Source organism: Notolepis coatsorum, assembly GCF_963971535.1.
Source record: "Notolepis coatsorum genome assembly, chromosome: 4".
Taxonomy (NCBI): Eukaryota; Metazoa; Chordata; class Actinopteri; order Aulopiformes; family Paralepididae; genus Notolepis; species Notolepis coatsorum.
Window position 1 is genome coordinate 170,609,845 of NC_140168.1, and position 17,950 is coordinate 170,627,794.

A 17,950-nucleotide genomic window follows, 5' to 3' on the forward strand; every position below is an offset into this window, starting at 1 on the left:
GTGACACGCTTTCTGGCTCCGAGTTGGAATCTTCAATTGGTCCTCGGTCGGTTGTCCAAGGCCCCGTTTGAGCCTCTTGAGCAAGCGCCTTTGGAACAGCTGTCGTTCAAGACTGCGTTCTTGCTGGCCATCACCTCCGCTAAGCGCGTGGGTGAGCTCTGTGCTCTCTCGGTGCGGCCTGAGTGTCTGTCTATTCGTTTCGCTAGCGATGCCACTCTGAGGCCTAATCCAGCCTTCGTGCCGAAAAATATCCGGAGTTCTTTCCGCTCCAGGGATATTATGGTTCAGGCGTTTCATCCGCCTCCTCACGCTAGTGAGTTAGAGGCGAGCCTTCACCTGTCATGTCCGGTCCGGGCTTTGGGGATTTACCTCAGCCGTACTCAGGGCCTCAGGGCTACCGATCAGCTTTTTATCTGTTACGGTGGCTCTCGCGCTTGTAAGGCACTGTCGAAACAGCGCCTGTCCCATTGGTTGTGCGAGGGCATTGCCCTTTGCTACACGTTGGCTGGGCTGGCTCTCCCTGGGGGTGTCAGGGCGCACTCCACTCGTGGGGTGGCGGCCTCTGCCGCCCTGTTAGGAAGGGCCTCGGTGGAGGACATCTGTGCTGCAGCTTCATGGTCCTCACCGGGTCCCTTCGTAAGGTTTTACCTCATGGACATGACCGGGGGTTCTGTCTCCCAGGCGGTTCTGAGGTCTGGAACCTCTCCTGCTTCCCGTCTTTCGTTGGGGTAGCAGGGGTGTGTGGGTGTGGACCACAATGTGTTGTGTCACACGTGGTCCCGCCTGTGCTGTGCGTTTAGGAGGTTTCTAGTTCCCTCTTTTTCGCACTTGGGTGGAGTTGACTGCCGCCCCCTCTTCACTAGGAAGGAGGGGTGACGGGACTCCCCTCGCCCCCTGATGTGGGCTTTCGGGTCCTCAGGGGGTGCATTTGTCGGTCCTCGCGTCTGCTCTGTCCCCATATCTCGATGGCGAAGAGCAGGACGCGATTCGCCAGTACGACTATATAACGATGTTTTGTTGTTTTTTTGTCTCCCTCCTGTGTAACATATCTTTCTCTCAGGGTCTCAGTCCCAGCCGCAGCTGGTCAATCACCATCTCACTCCAGCAACAGCAACAGCAACAGCAACAGCAACAGCTGGGGCTCGTCAGCAATTAACTTTTCTCTCTCCCTTCATATATCCTTGTGTGTGCAGTGTTAGCCAGAGCTCTGTCGGTGTCTGTGGTGGTAACGATAGGTTATGTATATAACCTAGTTATATGAGTACTGGCTGAGCGTCCTGCTCTTAGCGCGCCCTGAGGTCCCTTGGGAAACTTTTCTGATGGAAACTGTTTTCCGAGGAAGGGCGAGTGGCGACCACGCCTAGTGCTTTATAGTACGTCACTAGGGCGGGCCTGGTCAGATGCTGGGTGCATTTGTTTATTCGTTTAATGAAGTACAGTAGGTACTGGAGATGAGGTACATCTCAATGGCGAAGAGCAGGACGCTCAGCCAGTACTCATATAACTAGGTTATATACATAACCTATCGTTACCACCACAGACACCGACAGAGCTCTGGCTAACACTGCACACACAAGGATATATGAAGGGAGAGAGAAAAGTTAATTGCTGACGAGCCCCAGCTGTTGCTGTTGCTGTTGCTGTTGCTGGAGTGAGATGGTGATTGACCAGCTGCGGCTGGGACTGAGACCCTGAGAGAAAGATATGTTACACAGGAGGGAGACAAAAAAACAACAAAACAACCTGCCTACATACATAACACATAATATACATAATTCCCTATACAATACAATATATTATACAAGGATACATACAAGGAAAATAATGATACAAGGACAGAGTCCGTAACAGGGGGTTTGGACATTTACGGTGGCCAGTTTTGAATTGCAGCCTCCCGTAGGTGCTCTTTAACACTTTCCCGGCCACTTGGATGCGTCTAATATCACTCTAGACGGCCAGCATATCAAAACAGACTTGCATAGTTCGTGAGGCTGTTTGTAGAGCTAAATCTATACTTTATAGTATTGCTATCTGTCCATTCTCATTGTCAATTGAGACCATAAACCGTCCCTTCAAAATGGCTTAAAGAAATAATTTTTTCATCAATACGTTCTCATTTTATAGCGTCTTGAATATAAGCATTATAAGGGATTTGGTCTAGTATATTTCCTGGAAGGCTGGATAAAGGGCTAATAGCTACTAACGTTATATCCAATGGCATTTCGGTTATACAGAAGCTACAGTTAAAACTCAAAGTGCATATGATCCGTACGATCCTCAACCATGAATGCATGAAAGGGGGGGGGGGGGGGGGGGGGCGGGGGACGTTGTTTCTGATTATTGATTACCAATAACCGTGTTCGCCTCAGTAGCCACATTCATTGATCGGCTGGTTGAGTATGATAACAAGGCCTGACCTAGCCTATACTTTAGCTAAGCTTGCTACCCTTATTATTTCGCCCCGGCGTTATCTGGGCCCATAACCTGTTGACAGAATCCGGCTATAGGGCGACAATAATGTGGTCCAGAGGCATGGTTTCTATCTTTAGCCTTTAACTGGCGTGGTTTATTTATTCACATGATATGAGCAGTAGCACATGAGTCCTCCTCTCTGTGAGAGGTAGGTGGGGGAGAGAGATAGAGTAGGAGGAGACATCTCTATTTATACTCGCCACCTGGTGGTGTCTGGAGTGGCTCCGCCTAGAGCGCCCTCTAGTGGAAACAGTTATATATATGCAGTTAGACAGTTACTAACAATCCTACCTAGAACCTCTGACCTCAACAGGTGAAATCAGTGTTGTAGTACTCGAGTCCAGGACTCAGACTCGAGTCCGAGTCCTGGACTTGAGCACTGATGACTCGGACTTGGACACTTGCATTGATTGCATTCGGACTCAGACTCAAACTTGTTCATTGATAAATGCAGTTATTATATATATTTTTTGTAATAGGCCCTAATCATTTGGCATTTGTTTGGCTATTGCAGGGGTGGCCAACCCGCGGCTCGCGAGCCGCATGCGGCTCTTTGCCCGTCAATGTGCGGCTCTTCCATCCATAAAAAAAAAAAAAAAAAAAAAAATTACCTTTTTTTTTTTTTACTTTTTTTTTTTTTTTTACTTTTTTTTTTTTTTTATGTCACTCATTCCACAAGGACGTAGAATAAACATTTACAATTTTTTTTTAAATGGTCCATTTGCATGTTCTTGGTATCTGAATCTAGGGACATATATGGATCAGTGTCAGAAATAGTGTGTCTGTTACTAGGCTTGAGTAAATTGTAATGAACCAAAGGAGAATATCAATTCTATTTAAAAAAAAATTATCTTTGACTGTAAATAACACCATGCTAAAATTGACCAGACCTGAAAAATCTAAGCAAATGAATAAAGGGAAGATGATTAAACAGAAGGTTTCGTAGATACAGTACTGAATTCTGCCATCTTTTTTATAATGTAAATTTCTCCACCATTTTTCATCATATTGCAACACCGTTTTTTGCAAGACGTTCACAGAAAGGTAGAGAAACTAACTGCGTTCTGTTTTATGGCAATAACGTTCAGGTTTGTGGGAGATAATCCCAAAAAATAAGAGAAATTAAAAAGTAAATCCAGAAGTCAGATGATTGACAGGGGCTGGTGTGAGCTGGGTAGGGTAGTTTTTCGAAATTTGAAAGCCCTGAGTCTCTTCCTTCAAAAGACTACACTCACTTCCTCCTGTCAATATGCGCCCGTTTCCGACTCAATGCCCTGAGATTTCTATAATCTTATATTTCACTAATAACAGTTAAAATAATTGGTAAACAAACATAATGCTGAAAATATACACTTTTACTGTATATCTCGGGCTTAAGAGGTTAACCCTGTGAGGCCAAAATTAAAAAGAAATTAGCAACTTCAGAGGCCAGAGGGTGGGACATATAAACACATTTACTATCAAATAGCATTGTGAGGCTGAACAACAGGACCAATTGACTATACATGTGCTTAAAGGGGAACTATCTTATAAATGGCTTTTTTCAGTGTTTACCATTGTTTCTTAGCTATGTGGACTTATATTAATAGGATATATGTCTCTAATTCTTCCAATTCTCCTCTCACAATATTCACCCTCACTGAACTGAGTCATCTGAAAATGTGCATATCTGTGATGTCAGAGATTTCTCAGCTGCATAATAATGTGGCAGTTGATGTGGCAGTTGGCACCAGGCCACACAGTGGTTGGAGCCCAGCCTCAAAACGGCTTAAGATCTTGAGGTAGAAAAATGCGGTTTTTAGTACTTGATTAGAAATACAAAACAATGCATTTTTTTGAAAAAAACCTAGGTGTTCCATAGACTCACAGGAATTGTGTAAAAGTGCCCAAATAGTGAAAGAAATAGTAAAATAGTTCCCCTTTAACATTTTTTAAATAAACATTATTTTTTTAAATGGCTAAAAGTGATTTTGTAATTTTGCAACCGTGGGTCTCACAGGGTACTTTTAACCCTGTGAGGCCCAAATAAAAAAGACATTAGCAACTTCAGAGGCCAGAGGGTGAGACCTATAAACACATGAAGGGTGCCGTGACTGAAAAAAAAGGTTGAGAAACGCTGGTATATGGTGTGGCTCTTTGTGGTACCACAGTAATTTTTTTGTGGCTCTTAGTCTCTGACTGGTTGGCCACCCCTGGGCTATTGTGTCACAAAGTAAATGAACTCCCTTTGAAATGGAGACCGCTGTGTCATTTATGTTATATACCTTATTTGTATGTCAGCTCAGACTCATTCAAGACCCTTGATGACTTGGACTCGGACTAGGGTAATGGAGACTTGAGACTCGACTCGGACTTGAGATTTGGTGACTCGACTACAACACTGGGTGAAATGAGGTGCAACAGCACCAGAGGCAAAGAGGGAATTGGCCACACACTACATGAATTGGGACTTGGTAGGGGGAGACGTGGTAGGGACACGGTAAGAAGGGGGGGAGAGTTGTGGGGACACGGCAGTCCTTGCAATTCAAATAGAATTACTTAAAGTAATAGTTCAGATTTTTGGAATCCTAGCTCTATTCCATAATCACCCACATGATGGTGTCGATCGGTAGAGTCCTTTCTCAATCAACGCTGTTCCTCATACTAGTGCCAGATAGTTAGCCATTAAACCAATGCAACACTCCTGTCTCTACAAATCAAATCAAATCAAATCAAATCAAATCAAATCAAATCAAATCAAATCAAATGTATTTGTATAGCCCGAGATCACATGGAATAGCCCCCGTGGGCTGTACAAGTCTTAGATCGAAATAGAATAGATAGATCGAATAGAACAAAAAACCACCATAAAATCCAAATATGTGACACTCCCAGACTTTCCCCAATGAAGATAAGGAACGACTCACTAAAAACCTAGCAATAGGTAATTGGTATGAATGTATATATATACATGTAATGAAACACACATACACGGTAGCAGTAGTATCTAAGGCAGGGGTTCCCAAAGTCAGGTCAGGTTGCGAGTCGCCAGATGATTTCCAAAAATAAAAATAAAAAAGATTTCCAAAAATATATATATATATATATATTTTTTATGCAGTCATGTCATCACAGACACTGGCATTTAAAGGGTACAAATAAAACAATTCCTGCACCAGAATGCAGGAAATGAAGTCTTTGCAACACAAAATGTCCTGGTGGGGGACCCCCCGCTTAAAAAGTGGCCTGACTGGGGCTATATTTCGCACTATATTTCCTGGCCTGAATGATTTCCCCAGTCTGGCCCTGGTTAAAAGCCTCCAATGCTTATTAGTGTGTGTGCGTATGAACGTTTGCATGTTTCAACCATACATTTCCATTTATATATATTTTTTTTAATAATTTAATTTTTTTTATAATTTTTTTTATACCTCCTATAATAGTGGGGGTCGCGGCTCTCTGGCACTGTTATTTCGGGGGTCGCGGCCTGAAAACTTTGGGAACCCCTGATCTAAGGTACATGAGAACATTAAAATAAATAGAGCTAGGATACATATAAATAGTAATACACATAAATACAAGCTGACTGAGGCTGTGGGCCAGTGTTCAGTGAGCCTCAGTCATTCATTTTACTAGATTGCTATGAACACATTTCAATGACCTGATGACTAATTAACCTCCATGTATTTCAAAACTACAGCGATGAAAAACAAGTCAGTAATTCCAAAGGTGTATTCTGCTTGTTGTTTTGACTATTTGGGTTCTTTTGGCATTTTATGTCAATGTCATGCTTTTTTTTTAAACATTTTTATAGCCAATAAGTTTTAACATTGAAGTGAACTCCTGCACCTGTACCTCACTTTGCATCAAACTTGACAAATATGGCAGTGAGGTGAATAAGCTAAACAACTTTGCATTGGTTTGTGGCTAACTAGCTGGAGCTAGTATGATAAATAATAATAATAATAATAATAATAATAATAATAATAATAATAATAATAATAATAATAATAATAATAATAATAATAATAATAATAATAATAATAATAATAATAATAATAATAATAATAATAATAATAATAATAATAATAATAATAATAATAATAATAATAATAATAATAATAATAATAATAATAATAATAATAATAATAATAATAATAATAATAATAATAATAATAATAATAATAATAATAATAATAAACTTTATTTGTATAGCACCTTTCATACAGACATTGCAGCTAAAAGTGCTTCACAACAGAAAAAGACAGGCATAAAATGTGCACACAAAGTGCAGACATATAAAATCACAGTTTTTCACATTAGGATCTAACATCCCAATAGGCCACCTTGTTTATGGTTTGATTAAGTTTTAAATAGACAATAATAAAAAGAGTAAAATAGAATAGACAGAGTAATAGTGCAATAGTGAAGTGCAATGAAAATAGTAGAATAGAATAGACAAGTTCAAGTTTCAAGTTTCTTTAATAGTTGTCATACAGAAGTACAGAATACTTTTATACAAAATGCTTCTTACTGTTACGCTCCAGAGACTGTAAAATGATGCAACAGTTCAGTGCAATAAAATTGTTCTGGATTACTGTTTAACAGTTTAAAGTTGTCTTTACCTTCCCTGTTTGGTATCCACAGTTTAAAACCTGACAGTCTTCCCTCCTGTTTGATACCCACTTTGACCCTTCGAACCTCCCTCTCAGGGCGCAGTTCCCTGTTTGGTATCCACATGTATTTATTGCTCCCATCTCTGTCTATTGCAGACACGGGAGCTTTCTAACCCCTGTCCCTGAGTGGATGTCTCGAGTGATAGTGTGTTGATATACAGGTATACAGCCAGCCCTGGTCCTGCCCCCGTTGGGCCTGTCAAGGTGGTTTGATCTTCTCTGCGCTGCCCTTGTGCTGCGGCACGGTGGTGTAGTCGAGCGGCACGGTGGTGTAGTGGTTAACACTGTCGCCTCACAGCAAGAAGGTCCTAGGTTCGATTCCCGCTTGGGGACCAGGTTTCCGCGTTGCCAGGTACCCAGGTGGGGTATCTCCCAGGCCCTTCTGTGTGGCGTTTGCATGTTCTCCCCGTGCTCGCAAGGGTTCCCCCCCGATAAGAGAAACCCAATGGAAAAACATGCACAACAGATGGCTGATGCTGTCACGTCACAGACGAACGACGGGCAGGAGCACTTGGATTGGTCCCCGGGCGCGGTACCTCGCCGACACCCTATCTGCTCCCGGCTGCCCTTGGGGGGAAGGACGACGGGATGGGTCAAGCGCAGAGCTCAATCGCATCGGCGACCCTAAAAAAAACAGTGCATGTGTGTGTGTGTGTTCCTGTGTGTGTGTGCCGCCCATCACTGCATGACGTTACATGCCGAATAAAGACTTCTGAGTTAAGTCGTGCATTATTATTATTATTATTATCGATGTGGCCAACAGCGTCGACTGCAGTGGCTGTTCTACCTCAAACTGGATCTGACTACCACAGGCGTGATGGATCTGCTCTCTACAGTACATGGTCCTCAGTTGACCAGCGTCTAACCATGCCCGCTCTACTTCAACTGGATCTGAGTGGTGCTCCTGCCCCCTGGGGAATGTGACTTTGAGCTCCGAGCCTTGACCTTTAGCCTTCATCTTATTTGTATACCAGCGCTCGTATTCCTATGCTTTTTTGTTCGTAGCTCTCTTTTATTTTAAAATATTCTTATGTACTTTAGATACTATTGCTATCATGTATGTACAGGTATATATATATATGTGTTTCATTACATGTATACATACATACTGTACCAATTATTCACTTGTTCTATTCTCCATCCATCTATCATCCATAGCAACACTATTATCACATGATGATCCTGATGGGGGATCCCTGGAGCCCATCTGAGGTCTCTCTCCTCCACGCCGCCTGTGGTGCTTTCCCCCCTATTGCTAGGTTTTAGTGAGTCGTTCTTTATCTTCATTGGGGAAAGTCTGGTAGTGTTGCATAATGTGGATTTTATGGTGGTTTTTGTTCTGGATCTATTGTGATGTTTCTTCTTGACCTGTAAAGCCCACACGGGGCAATTCCATGTGACTTCTGGGCTCTACACATTTGATTTGATTCAGATGGACTAAAAATTACACCTGTGGACACCTGTATCTACTTTCTTTTTTAGGAAATAAACTTGTGTGCACACATTGTGTATACATGGCATACTTATATGGTCGCAAAAAGGAGGTAGGGACCGCACTCGGAATATCGTTGTTTTTATTTTCAAGTTGTTATAGCGCACAAAACGTTTTCAGCCATCCGGCCTTCATCAGTGTGCTGAGGCCGGATGGCTGAAAACGTTTTGTGCGCTATAACAACTTGAAAATAAAAACAACGATATTCCGAGTGCGGTCCCTACCTCCTTTTTGCAACTTAATTAATGTTGGACTACGCACCTGTCTGAGCGCAGTGGTTACCCCCTTTTTCTACTTATATGGTCAGACACACTGTTGTGCAACAATCTGCATGTATGCATACACACAGGTAAGTAGACAAGGACACACACACACTTCCACAAAATCCCTAATGGTCCCTTCATGACCTATAGTCTACTACTCTCATCTCCCATATTTTCTGACCAGTGCATCGATTTTTTGATTATTTGGCATGTTGTTGCATAGTCTGGTAGTACTAGTACTGGGCCAATAGTAGTCACTCGTCATAAATGTATAGTTATTGATAGAGACATGCCTAATATATCCTGAATTGGTGGTGGTTTCTCCCGCGTTCCAGTACCGAATTTGTCCACTGCGGGGTGGCCGTTTCCCAACCTGGCTCCTGTGCTCCATTGGGCAGGCATTACCTCAGACAGTGGGGGACTGGGAGGGAGCGACAAGACCGAAGGAGAGAGGAGCTAAACAGGTGGTCTGAAGCACACACGTACACACAACAATGTCGTCCCGCGGGGGAAAGCCCAAACATCTATAGCGGTTCGTCTCTTTAAAGGATACTACAACAGGGACCCGAAAAAACCAAAGACAATCCATGTTCCTGCAGCCTATCCAACTTATCCAAGGGAGCTCTCTTCCTCGGCTGTACTCCGAATCTGGACAAGAGATCGCTCGGATACTAAAAAGACATGAAAGTGACTGTGTGTTTTGGGAGGACTAGGGTGGTCGTGCCGTGCGGAGATGGAAATATTAAAGTGCACACGCTCATCCTGCAAGCTGCCATGAGATACAAGAAGGCGATCGCCAAGGTAAGTCGTTGTTGTCACTTTGGATCCTGTGCCGCGTTTGTTCCAGGCGCGACGCTGCGCACTATGTCGCGATATGGCGCAAACCCGAAACCAATGCAAAGGTTGGCTTTTTTGTGTTTTGCATAATAATCCCACCGACAACTGGACACACACATCATAGTGTGAATGGTCGTGTGTGTTGCTATCTAAAATCAAAGAGCACCGTCATTCTGGTCCTGTGTTTGTAAAACCCTCAACTTCCTTTGGGACTGTTGTTGGGGACAAACGTGCAGAGGCTTGGGTCGCTGCAGGATTCAACTTCAAAACACAACTCTAGCCGCACTTCTTTAAGTATTCGTTTACATAAGCAGGCATATACGCGCATATTAACCTTGTTATATGATGTATTGATGATGCTCCTGGAAGTTGCACACGCTGAGATAAGCTGAGTAGCATTAGTTAGCAGCAAGTCTCAGCCAGGAGGGGGGCTGCTTTCTAGGTGTTTTAAAAGGGGCTTCAAGTCTAACCAGTCTAGTCAATTACCCAGCACGGAAACAGGAAGCATTTTTATCACTTGAGTCTAGTCTGTTAAGCATTCGAAGATATATTTGCTGTACAGCTGCATCAAAGTTTCTTTGTCCCACTTAATGAGCTTATTATGGTGGCTAGGGTAGTTAGCCAAGAGGCTGTAGCATGCGAGGCTATCAGTTAAGGGGAATGCAAAGATCTAATCATTGAGTATTGGGGGAAAAAAACGGAAAACTGAATGATGCAGCAGCGTGGGCCTTGTTGTGGATACTTGTTTGAAACGTTTGGTCCTCCAGTCGCGTAGTTTGTCCACAAATACCGCAAAAGACGCTTTAGCTGCAGGCTTCTTGAGCAGGTCACACACAGGCCCTGGAGGATAGAAGGGGAAACTGCAGCTCAGAATTACAGCTGATTGTTGTAGCCCATTTCGGGGCTGCCATAACAAGACACATTATACAAATACCACTTAGATACGTGTAAACAAGATAAGATACCAAGAGCAATCTTTTTTTCCACATTGACTTTTAATGCACTCATATTTGATCTAGTCTTGTATAGATAATGATGAATTGAAAATGGGGGACCCTGATGTAAACAAGACTAAAGTCTTTCTCTGGTCTGCATCCCCTTAACAATTGTATGTATTGAGCTGTACTGTACTGTACCCATTCTGCAATCTGTTAATAAACTTTTCAATCAATCAATCAATCAATCAATCAATCAATAATATCTATAGATATCTTACTTATAAGTCACTGGGTGGTGCACACTAGGACAATGTGTGGAGTCCTGTTGTGATCCTGTTTACTGATGTTTTAGACGTATGTGTGGTGGAGGCTTAAGTAGGTAGTGGTCAGGGCCGCCTCAGGGGGTGTGCGAGCAGTGCGGTCGCACAGGGCCTCGCGGGAAGGGGGGCCTCGCAAAAAAAAAATAAAAAAAAAATAAAAAAAAAATATTTTTTATTTATTTTTTTTATTATTTTTTATTATTTTTTTTTATTTTTTTTTTATTTTTTTGCGAGGCCCCCCTTCCCGCGAGGCCCTTTTTCATCACAGACCTAAAATCTAGTTTTGCTTATATGCTTATATATTTCACATTAGACACGTTTGTAGAATGTGTCTGACTTCCTGGCTCTGCAGACTGCAGTTTTCCGGTTTCTGCGGATTTGCTGCTCTACAGATTTTATGATAGTGTTTCCGGCCCGTCCGCCGACCGCCGTAATACCAAATAGAAGAAGAAGACACACGAGGTAGATAATTCAGCGCTATTCAGGAGCGAGGCGAGTGGATGTTTTTTCAAAAGAAGGAGAAGAGAACTTGTGAGCAGATAAATCTGTTAGGCAGCAATATGCCGAAAGGTGTCCAGTCTGCCGGAAAGTACTCGAAGAAGAAGAAGAAGAAGAAGAATTACACCGTGGGCCAAGTCTCCTTCCAACTTCATCATTGGCGCCGGCCGCGCCGCATTCATTGATACTGCGTTATGTGAGTCAACCTATGATTAAATACCCGCCGTGGACCTGTCCTGACCTATCTATCTTTCTCTCTTTCTGGAGCCAAACTGGTCGACACTAGCTAATATATAGTACTAGTAGCTAACTGTGTGTGCCTGCTGAGAGCACCTGGCTGTATGTAGACAGTAGCCGCATAGCTTGTTAGCTGTTAGCTAACGCAGAAGCAAGCTATGCGGCTACTACATGCAGCCAGGTGCCTGATTGAGCTAACTGTTAGCCAGTTAGCTGTTTAGCGTCAGCTGGGAACGTTCGTTTGATGCTATCAGTTAGCCTTGAGAATAGCAGGCCCTGGCACTCTGACTACGACATCATCTTTGACAGAAGATGTAGTCGGGCCTGCACCATGACAAGGCTCTGGCCATGGCTTTGTCCCGCCAGCGAGAGGCCTTTCGTCAACGTGGAGACCTTGCGGCCTTTCGCCCTGCGTTCATCGTGCAGGTAACTTGGATTAATGAAAATGTCATGATGACATTACCCCACTCTTCCTTCCTTCCCCTCCCGAATGTTTTGTTAATAACGATGTTTTTTTCCAGGCAAAACATATGCTACTTCACAACATTTGGAGATACGACATGTGCTGTGTGTGAATGGTCGTTTGTGTAGCTTGGGTAGCGTTGGGCCGTTGGCCAAAGCTGTGTGTCACGTGGCCTGGTGTCACAGTACCTGGCTAGCCTATTTAGCTGATGTCGGCCATTGGCTCCTTGCTGCTTTGGTTTCTCTGGTATAGACGCTCTTCTTGTTGGATTGTTGATCTTTGTCCTTTTGAATCTCTCATACATGCTATAGTCTCTCTCTAACACACACACACATGACAAACACACATGTTCTCTCTCTCTCTCTCTCTCTTTCTAACACACACAGTCTGCCTATGGCGGCCTTTCTCGATGGCTAGGCTGTGCTCAAGGATCTTCAGTCACAGTGCTCAGGTATTCTGCCACTGTGTACTCTCTGTTTAGGGCCAAATAGCATTTCAATTTCTTTCCAATGTGTCTCTCTCTCTCTCTCTCTCTCTCTCTGTACACTGTATATTGACTGTAGAACGGGAGCTCTCTCTCGCTCTCTCTTTTGCTATATGTTTTGCTGTATCATGCCCCGCCTCGGGCAGCGCTATTATTTAAGAATATGTTGACTGTATAAAAAAAAAAAAAAAAAAAAAAAATATATATATATATATATAATTTTTTTTTTTTTTTTTTTTTACCTTTGGGGGGGGGGGGGGGGGGGGGCCTCGCGTTAAATCTCGCACAGGGCCTCGCATTTCTCCCAGGCGGCCCTGGTAGTGGTACTATGAATAAATAATGCAGTTGGCACTGTCATGTGCCAACTTCAAGGCAGTCTCTTTTGTTTTAATGATCATTCATAACCTAGTTGACATGGCACATCTCTTTCTGAATTATTCAGTGCAGATCACACAGTGGCGTGCCACTAAAGCACATCCCTATACTCCCCTGAAGTGGTGCGGTGGGTAGGAGAACAAGTGTCATAAATACCCTCTCTCCCATCTTCACTCAACTTGATAGAATAGAGATACTTTAATCATCCCGAGGGAAATTTGGCTGGCTCGGGAGGTAGAGCAGTCGTCTGGCAATCCGGAGGTTCCCGGTTCGATTCCCGGGCAGCGTGTCGATGTGTCCTTGAGCAAGACACTTAACCCCTAATTGCTCCCGATGAGCAGGTTGGCACCTTGCATCGTTGCCGCCGTCGGTGTGTGAATGTGTGAGTGAATGGGTCAAAAAAAAGTTGAGTAACTAATTGTAAAGCGCTTTGGATAAAAACGCTATATAAAAAAAGCAGCCATTTAGGTTTGGCCAGGGTTCCCTCTTCTTTGTCTTCATGTGGGGACGACGACAGTGGCTCGGGAGGTAGAGCAGTCGTCTGGTAATCTGGAGGTTCCCGGTTCAATTCCCGCTCCTGGCCAGTGTGTCGAGGTGTCTTTGAGCAAGACACTTAACCCCTAACTGCTCCCGATGAGCAGGTTGGCTCCTTGCATGGTCGCCTCCGCTGTCGGTGTGTGAATGTGTGAGTGAATGGGTAAAAATGTGAGGAACAAATTGTAAAGCGCTTTGGATAAAAGTGCTATATAAAATGCACCATTTACTCCCCTGAAGTGGTGCGGTGGGTAGGAGAACGAGTGTCAGAAATACCCTGCAGAAATACCCTCTCTCCCATCTTCACTCAACTTGATTGACCAGGGTTCACTCAACTTGATTGACCAGGGTTCCCTCTTCTTTGTCTTCATGCAAAGGCATTTTCTGTCTTTCTAGTCTTTTTTGGAGGAAAAACAGCAGTTCAGAGTTCATACCCGTGCCAAGTAGGCTAAATGCTCAAAGTATCAATTTAACTTCAGTCTGCATGTCTTTCTCTCGCACTTTACTATGAATTGACTGCATTTATCCAAAGCGCTTTACAACTTATGCGTCACATTCACACATTTACACACACATTTACTCACACATTCACACACCAACGGTGGAGGCAACCATGCAAGGTGTCAACCTGCTCATCGGGCGCAGTTAGGGGTTAAAACGAAGTGTCTTATTCAAGGACACTTCGACACGCTGCCGGGAGGAGCCGGAATCAAACCGGGAACCTTTTGATTACCAGACAACCGTTATACCTGCTGATCCACTGTCGCCCCTCCTATCAGGTCCAACTCTAATGTCTCGTGTGGGTCAGTATGTAGTAGTGTAACGCCAGTGTTTCCCACAGGATTTTCAGAGACTATGGGGGGTGAACCTCCAACCCTCTAGGGGGGTCCGGGGGCATGCCCCCCCCCCCTTTTTTTCTTTTTACATTTTAAAGTTAAATGCATCAATCTGGTGCACTTTGAGAGCAAAATAAAGAGGCTAGATCTATGATGAACTTTGTGCTCAAAACACAAAATCGACTAGACTAGTGCTTCCCAATCCTCTCCTCGAAGCACCCCAGCCGTTCAATGTATTTGTTAAATTCCACCACCAGCACACCTGATTCAACTTAACTAGCCCTTTATTAGTTGAATCAAGGTGTGCTGGTGGTGGAATTTAACAAATACATGGAACGGCTGGGGTGTCTCGAGGAGAGGTTTGGGAACCACTGGACTAGAGCATACATAATAATAATAATTAATAATAATAATGCAGGACCTGCTCAGAGGTCTTTAATTGGCATTGGCTATTATCCACAACACACACACACCGGAACACACACGCATGCATTGTCTGTAGGATCGCTGATGCGATTCGTCTCTGCGATTAACCCATCCCGTCGTCCTTCCCCCCAAGGGCAGCCGGGAGCAGACAGGCGTCAACGTGAGCCGCGCCAGGGGACCAATCCAAGTGCTCCTGTCCGTCTTTGTCAAGGACGCCACAGCGTTAGCGATCTGTTGTTGTGCATGTTTTTCCATTGGGTTTATCTTATCGGGGGGGAAACCCTTGCGAGCACGGGGAGAACATGCAAACTCCACACAGAAAGGCCTGGGAGATACCCCACCTGGGTACCTGGCATCATGGAAACCTGGTCCCCAAGCGGGAATCGAACCCTGGACCTTCTTGCTGTGAGGCGACAGTGTTAACCACTACACCACCGTGCCGCTACCGATACATTTGAGCCATCAAAGAAATTAAGCAAAAGTGGTTACCTGTGTTGAACTGGTTTATTTTTTAGAAAATAAAAAAATATAGTGGATTATTATTACCACTACTACCACTGCCAATACTACTGATACATCCCTATTGGCAAACTTTATATTTCAAAAAATATATAGTAAAAAAAATGTGTGTTCATTATACAACTGTGGCGGGACTAATTAGACTGTGGCGGGCCGCAGTCTAGGTCATTAATGGGAAACCCTGAAAGCTGTTGTGAAACATTTCTGCAAAGTCGTTTTCTGCACCAAGACAAACGTCTGGTTCGTTTACTATCCTCAGTGAATGAAGTATTTCTGAACTGGGTAACTGAACTTAATTGAATTGATATGAATGCAGTTGGTGAGAAACTGGGATAATATTAATACCTTACACACACTAAGCGAAATGACACAAGGTTATTGGGGGGTGCAGCCCAAAACTGACTTACTTCTTCTCTTGAATGCTGAGAGGGAATTGTGCCTCTGTGGTGGAAATGAGGCTGCAAATCAAACACTCATTATGTATACGTCACGCTTTGAAGTGAAAACCCAGAGCTGCTTGTGAACTTATCACCCACAACAACAAAACACCCTTGTCGTTTAGCCCTTCGGTTCCTTCATTTATTGCTCCCCCACCCAGCCCATTTTTCATCCGAGCGGCACTTGTTGGGCATTTTTATGTTAAGTGAGCGTGTCAGGGAGCATTTTTGTTCACGGATGTTGACGATCGCAGTTTCTTAGTTCAACCCAGTCTTAATAGGGGTCCAAATTTAGTTTGGGTGTTCCTTGTGCTGGTCCGGAGTATATGTACCCTCTGGTAACCCCCCCCCCCCCTGTCATTAGAGTGGAATGCATCCTGCAGAGTGATACAGATGGAACAAACACCAGGGCCTTGAGTCGACTCATAACTCTGGAATTGGAGAGATGAGGATAGTAGCAAGGAGAAAGGCATGGATGACATGGAAAGAGCTGAAAGTCTTAAAGGGTACAGTGGAGTGAGCAGGATGACATGGAAAGAGCTGGCGTCTAAATGGGTTAAAGGAACAGTGGAGTGAGCAGGATGACATGGAAAGAGCTGGCGTCTAAATGGGTTAAAGGAACAGTGGAGTGAGCAGGATGACATGGAAAGAGCTGGCGTCTAAATGGGTTAAAGGAACAGTGGAGTGAGCAGGATGACATGGAAAGAGCTGGCGTCTAAATGGGTTAAAGGAACAGTGGAGTGAGCAGGATGACATGGAAAGAGCTGGCGTCTAAATGGGTTAAAGGAACAGTGGAGTGGGCAGGATGACTTAGAAAGAGCTGAAAGTGTTAAAGGAACAGTGGAGTGGGCAGGATGACATGGAAAGAGCTGAAAGTGTTAAAGGAACAGTGGAGTGGGCAGGGTGACTTAGAAAGAGCTGAAAGTGTTAAAGGAACAGTGGAGTGGGCAGGATGACTTAGAAAGAACTGAAAGTGTTAAAGGAACAGTGGAGTGGGCAGGATGATATGGAAAGAGCTGAAAGTGTTAAAGGAACAGTGGAGTGGGCAGGATGACTTGGAAAGAGCTGGAAGTGTTAAAGGAACAGTGGAGTGGGAATACTGACCTAGAAAGAGCTGGAAGTCTTAAAGGGAACGAATGCATGATGCGGCTTGGTCTCCAGTGCAACTGTTCACTTCCACCGATCCTGGGGAGGGGGTATGGTGTCCTCATACATGATCTTAGTATGCTAGGCTATGATCAGAGTATGGCTTCTGAAATGACTAGGGATGGGAATTGATAGGATTTTATCGATACGATTCCATTATCGATTCTGCTTATCGATTCGATTCTTTATCGATTCTCTTATCGATACCTGATCAATTTATAATTTAAATAAATAAATTGGAAATGCAACAGAACTAAGCTGGTTAGAATAACAACATGCAACTTGACATTTCTGATTGTCATTTATTGTTGAGCCCCCATGTCAGGGGCGACAGTGGCTCGGGAGGTAGAGCAGTCGTCTGGCAATCCGGAGGTTCCCGGTTCGATTCCCGCTCCTCCCGGGCAGCGTGTCGATGTGTCCTTGAGCAAGACACTTAACCCCTAACTGCTCCCGATGAGCAGGTTGGCACCTTGCATGGTTGCCTCCGCCGTCGTTGTGTGAGTGATTGGGTAAAATGTAAGGAACAAATTGTAAAGCGCTTTGGATAAAAGCGCTATATAAAAAAGCAGCCATTTACCATGTCAGAAAAATACAAAAACTGTAAAAAATTAAACATTAACTATAGCCTACCTACACACTTAAATAAAATAATGTATTTGAGATTCTCTTAAAATGTATTTATTTTTTTATTCTTAAACTAATTTAATCTATTGAATAACAGGTCGTTATTCCTCTGACTTCTGTCTCACACACACACACACACACACACGCACACACACAGAGCTCCCTCCCCGGGCCCCTGTCCTGTAAGGTATTGGCTTGTGTTGCTACGGACACATTTGTATGTTGCACCATGGTACTTCCTGTCTGACAGACTCAGAGTAGAGACTTAGTAAACAAACACTCCGGCTCTTATTATATGTGAACTAAAGAGTACAAGGTTTACACAACAGTCCCCACCCGCTGTTTTATTGTATTTGTACCTGTACTATCCGCTGTCAGCTGTTTATCTCTCTTT

General features: G+C 43.8%; 1 protein-coding gene across 1 annotated transcript in view; it reads left to right on the forward strand.

Moving 5' to 3' along the window:
• Positions 1–9,315: 9,315 nt before the first annotated feature.
• The window catches only part of LOC311226746 (partitioning defective 3 homolog), a gene marked incomplete at its 3' end in the record, with an annotated part of 616,272 nt that continues 607,637 nt past the window's right edge, over positions 9,316–17,950 (forward strand). Inside the window, 1 exon segment of the mRNA XM_084312156.1 lies at positions 9,316–9,683. Coding sequence (XP_084168282.1) covers positions 9,564–9,683 — 120 coding nt within the window. The 5' untranslated portion in view covers positions 9,316–9,563.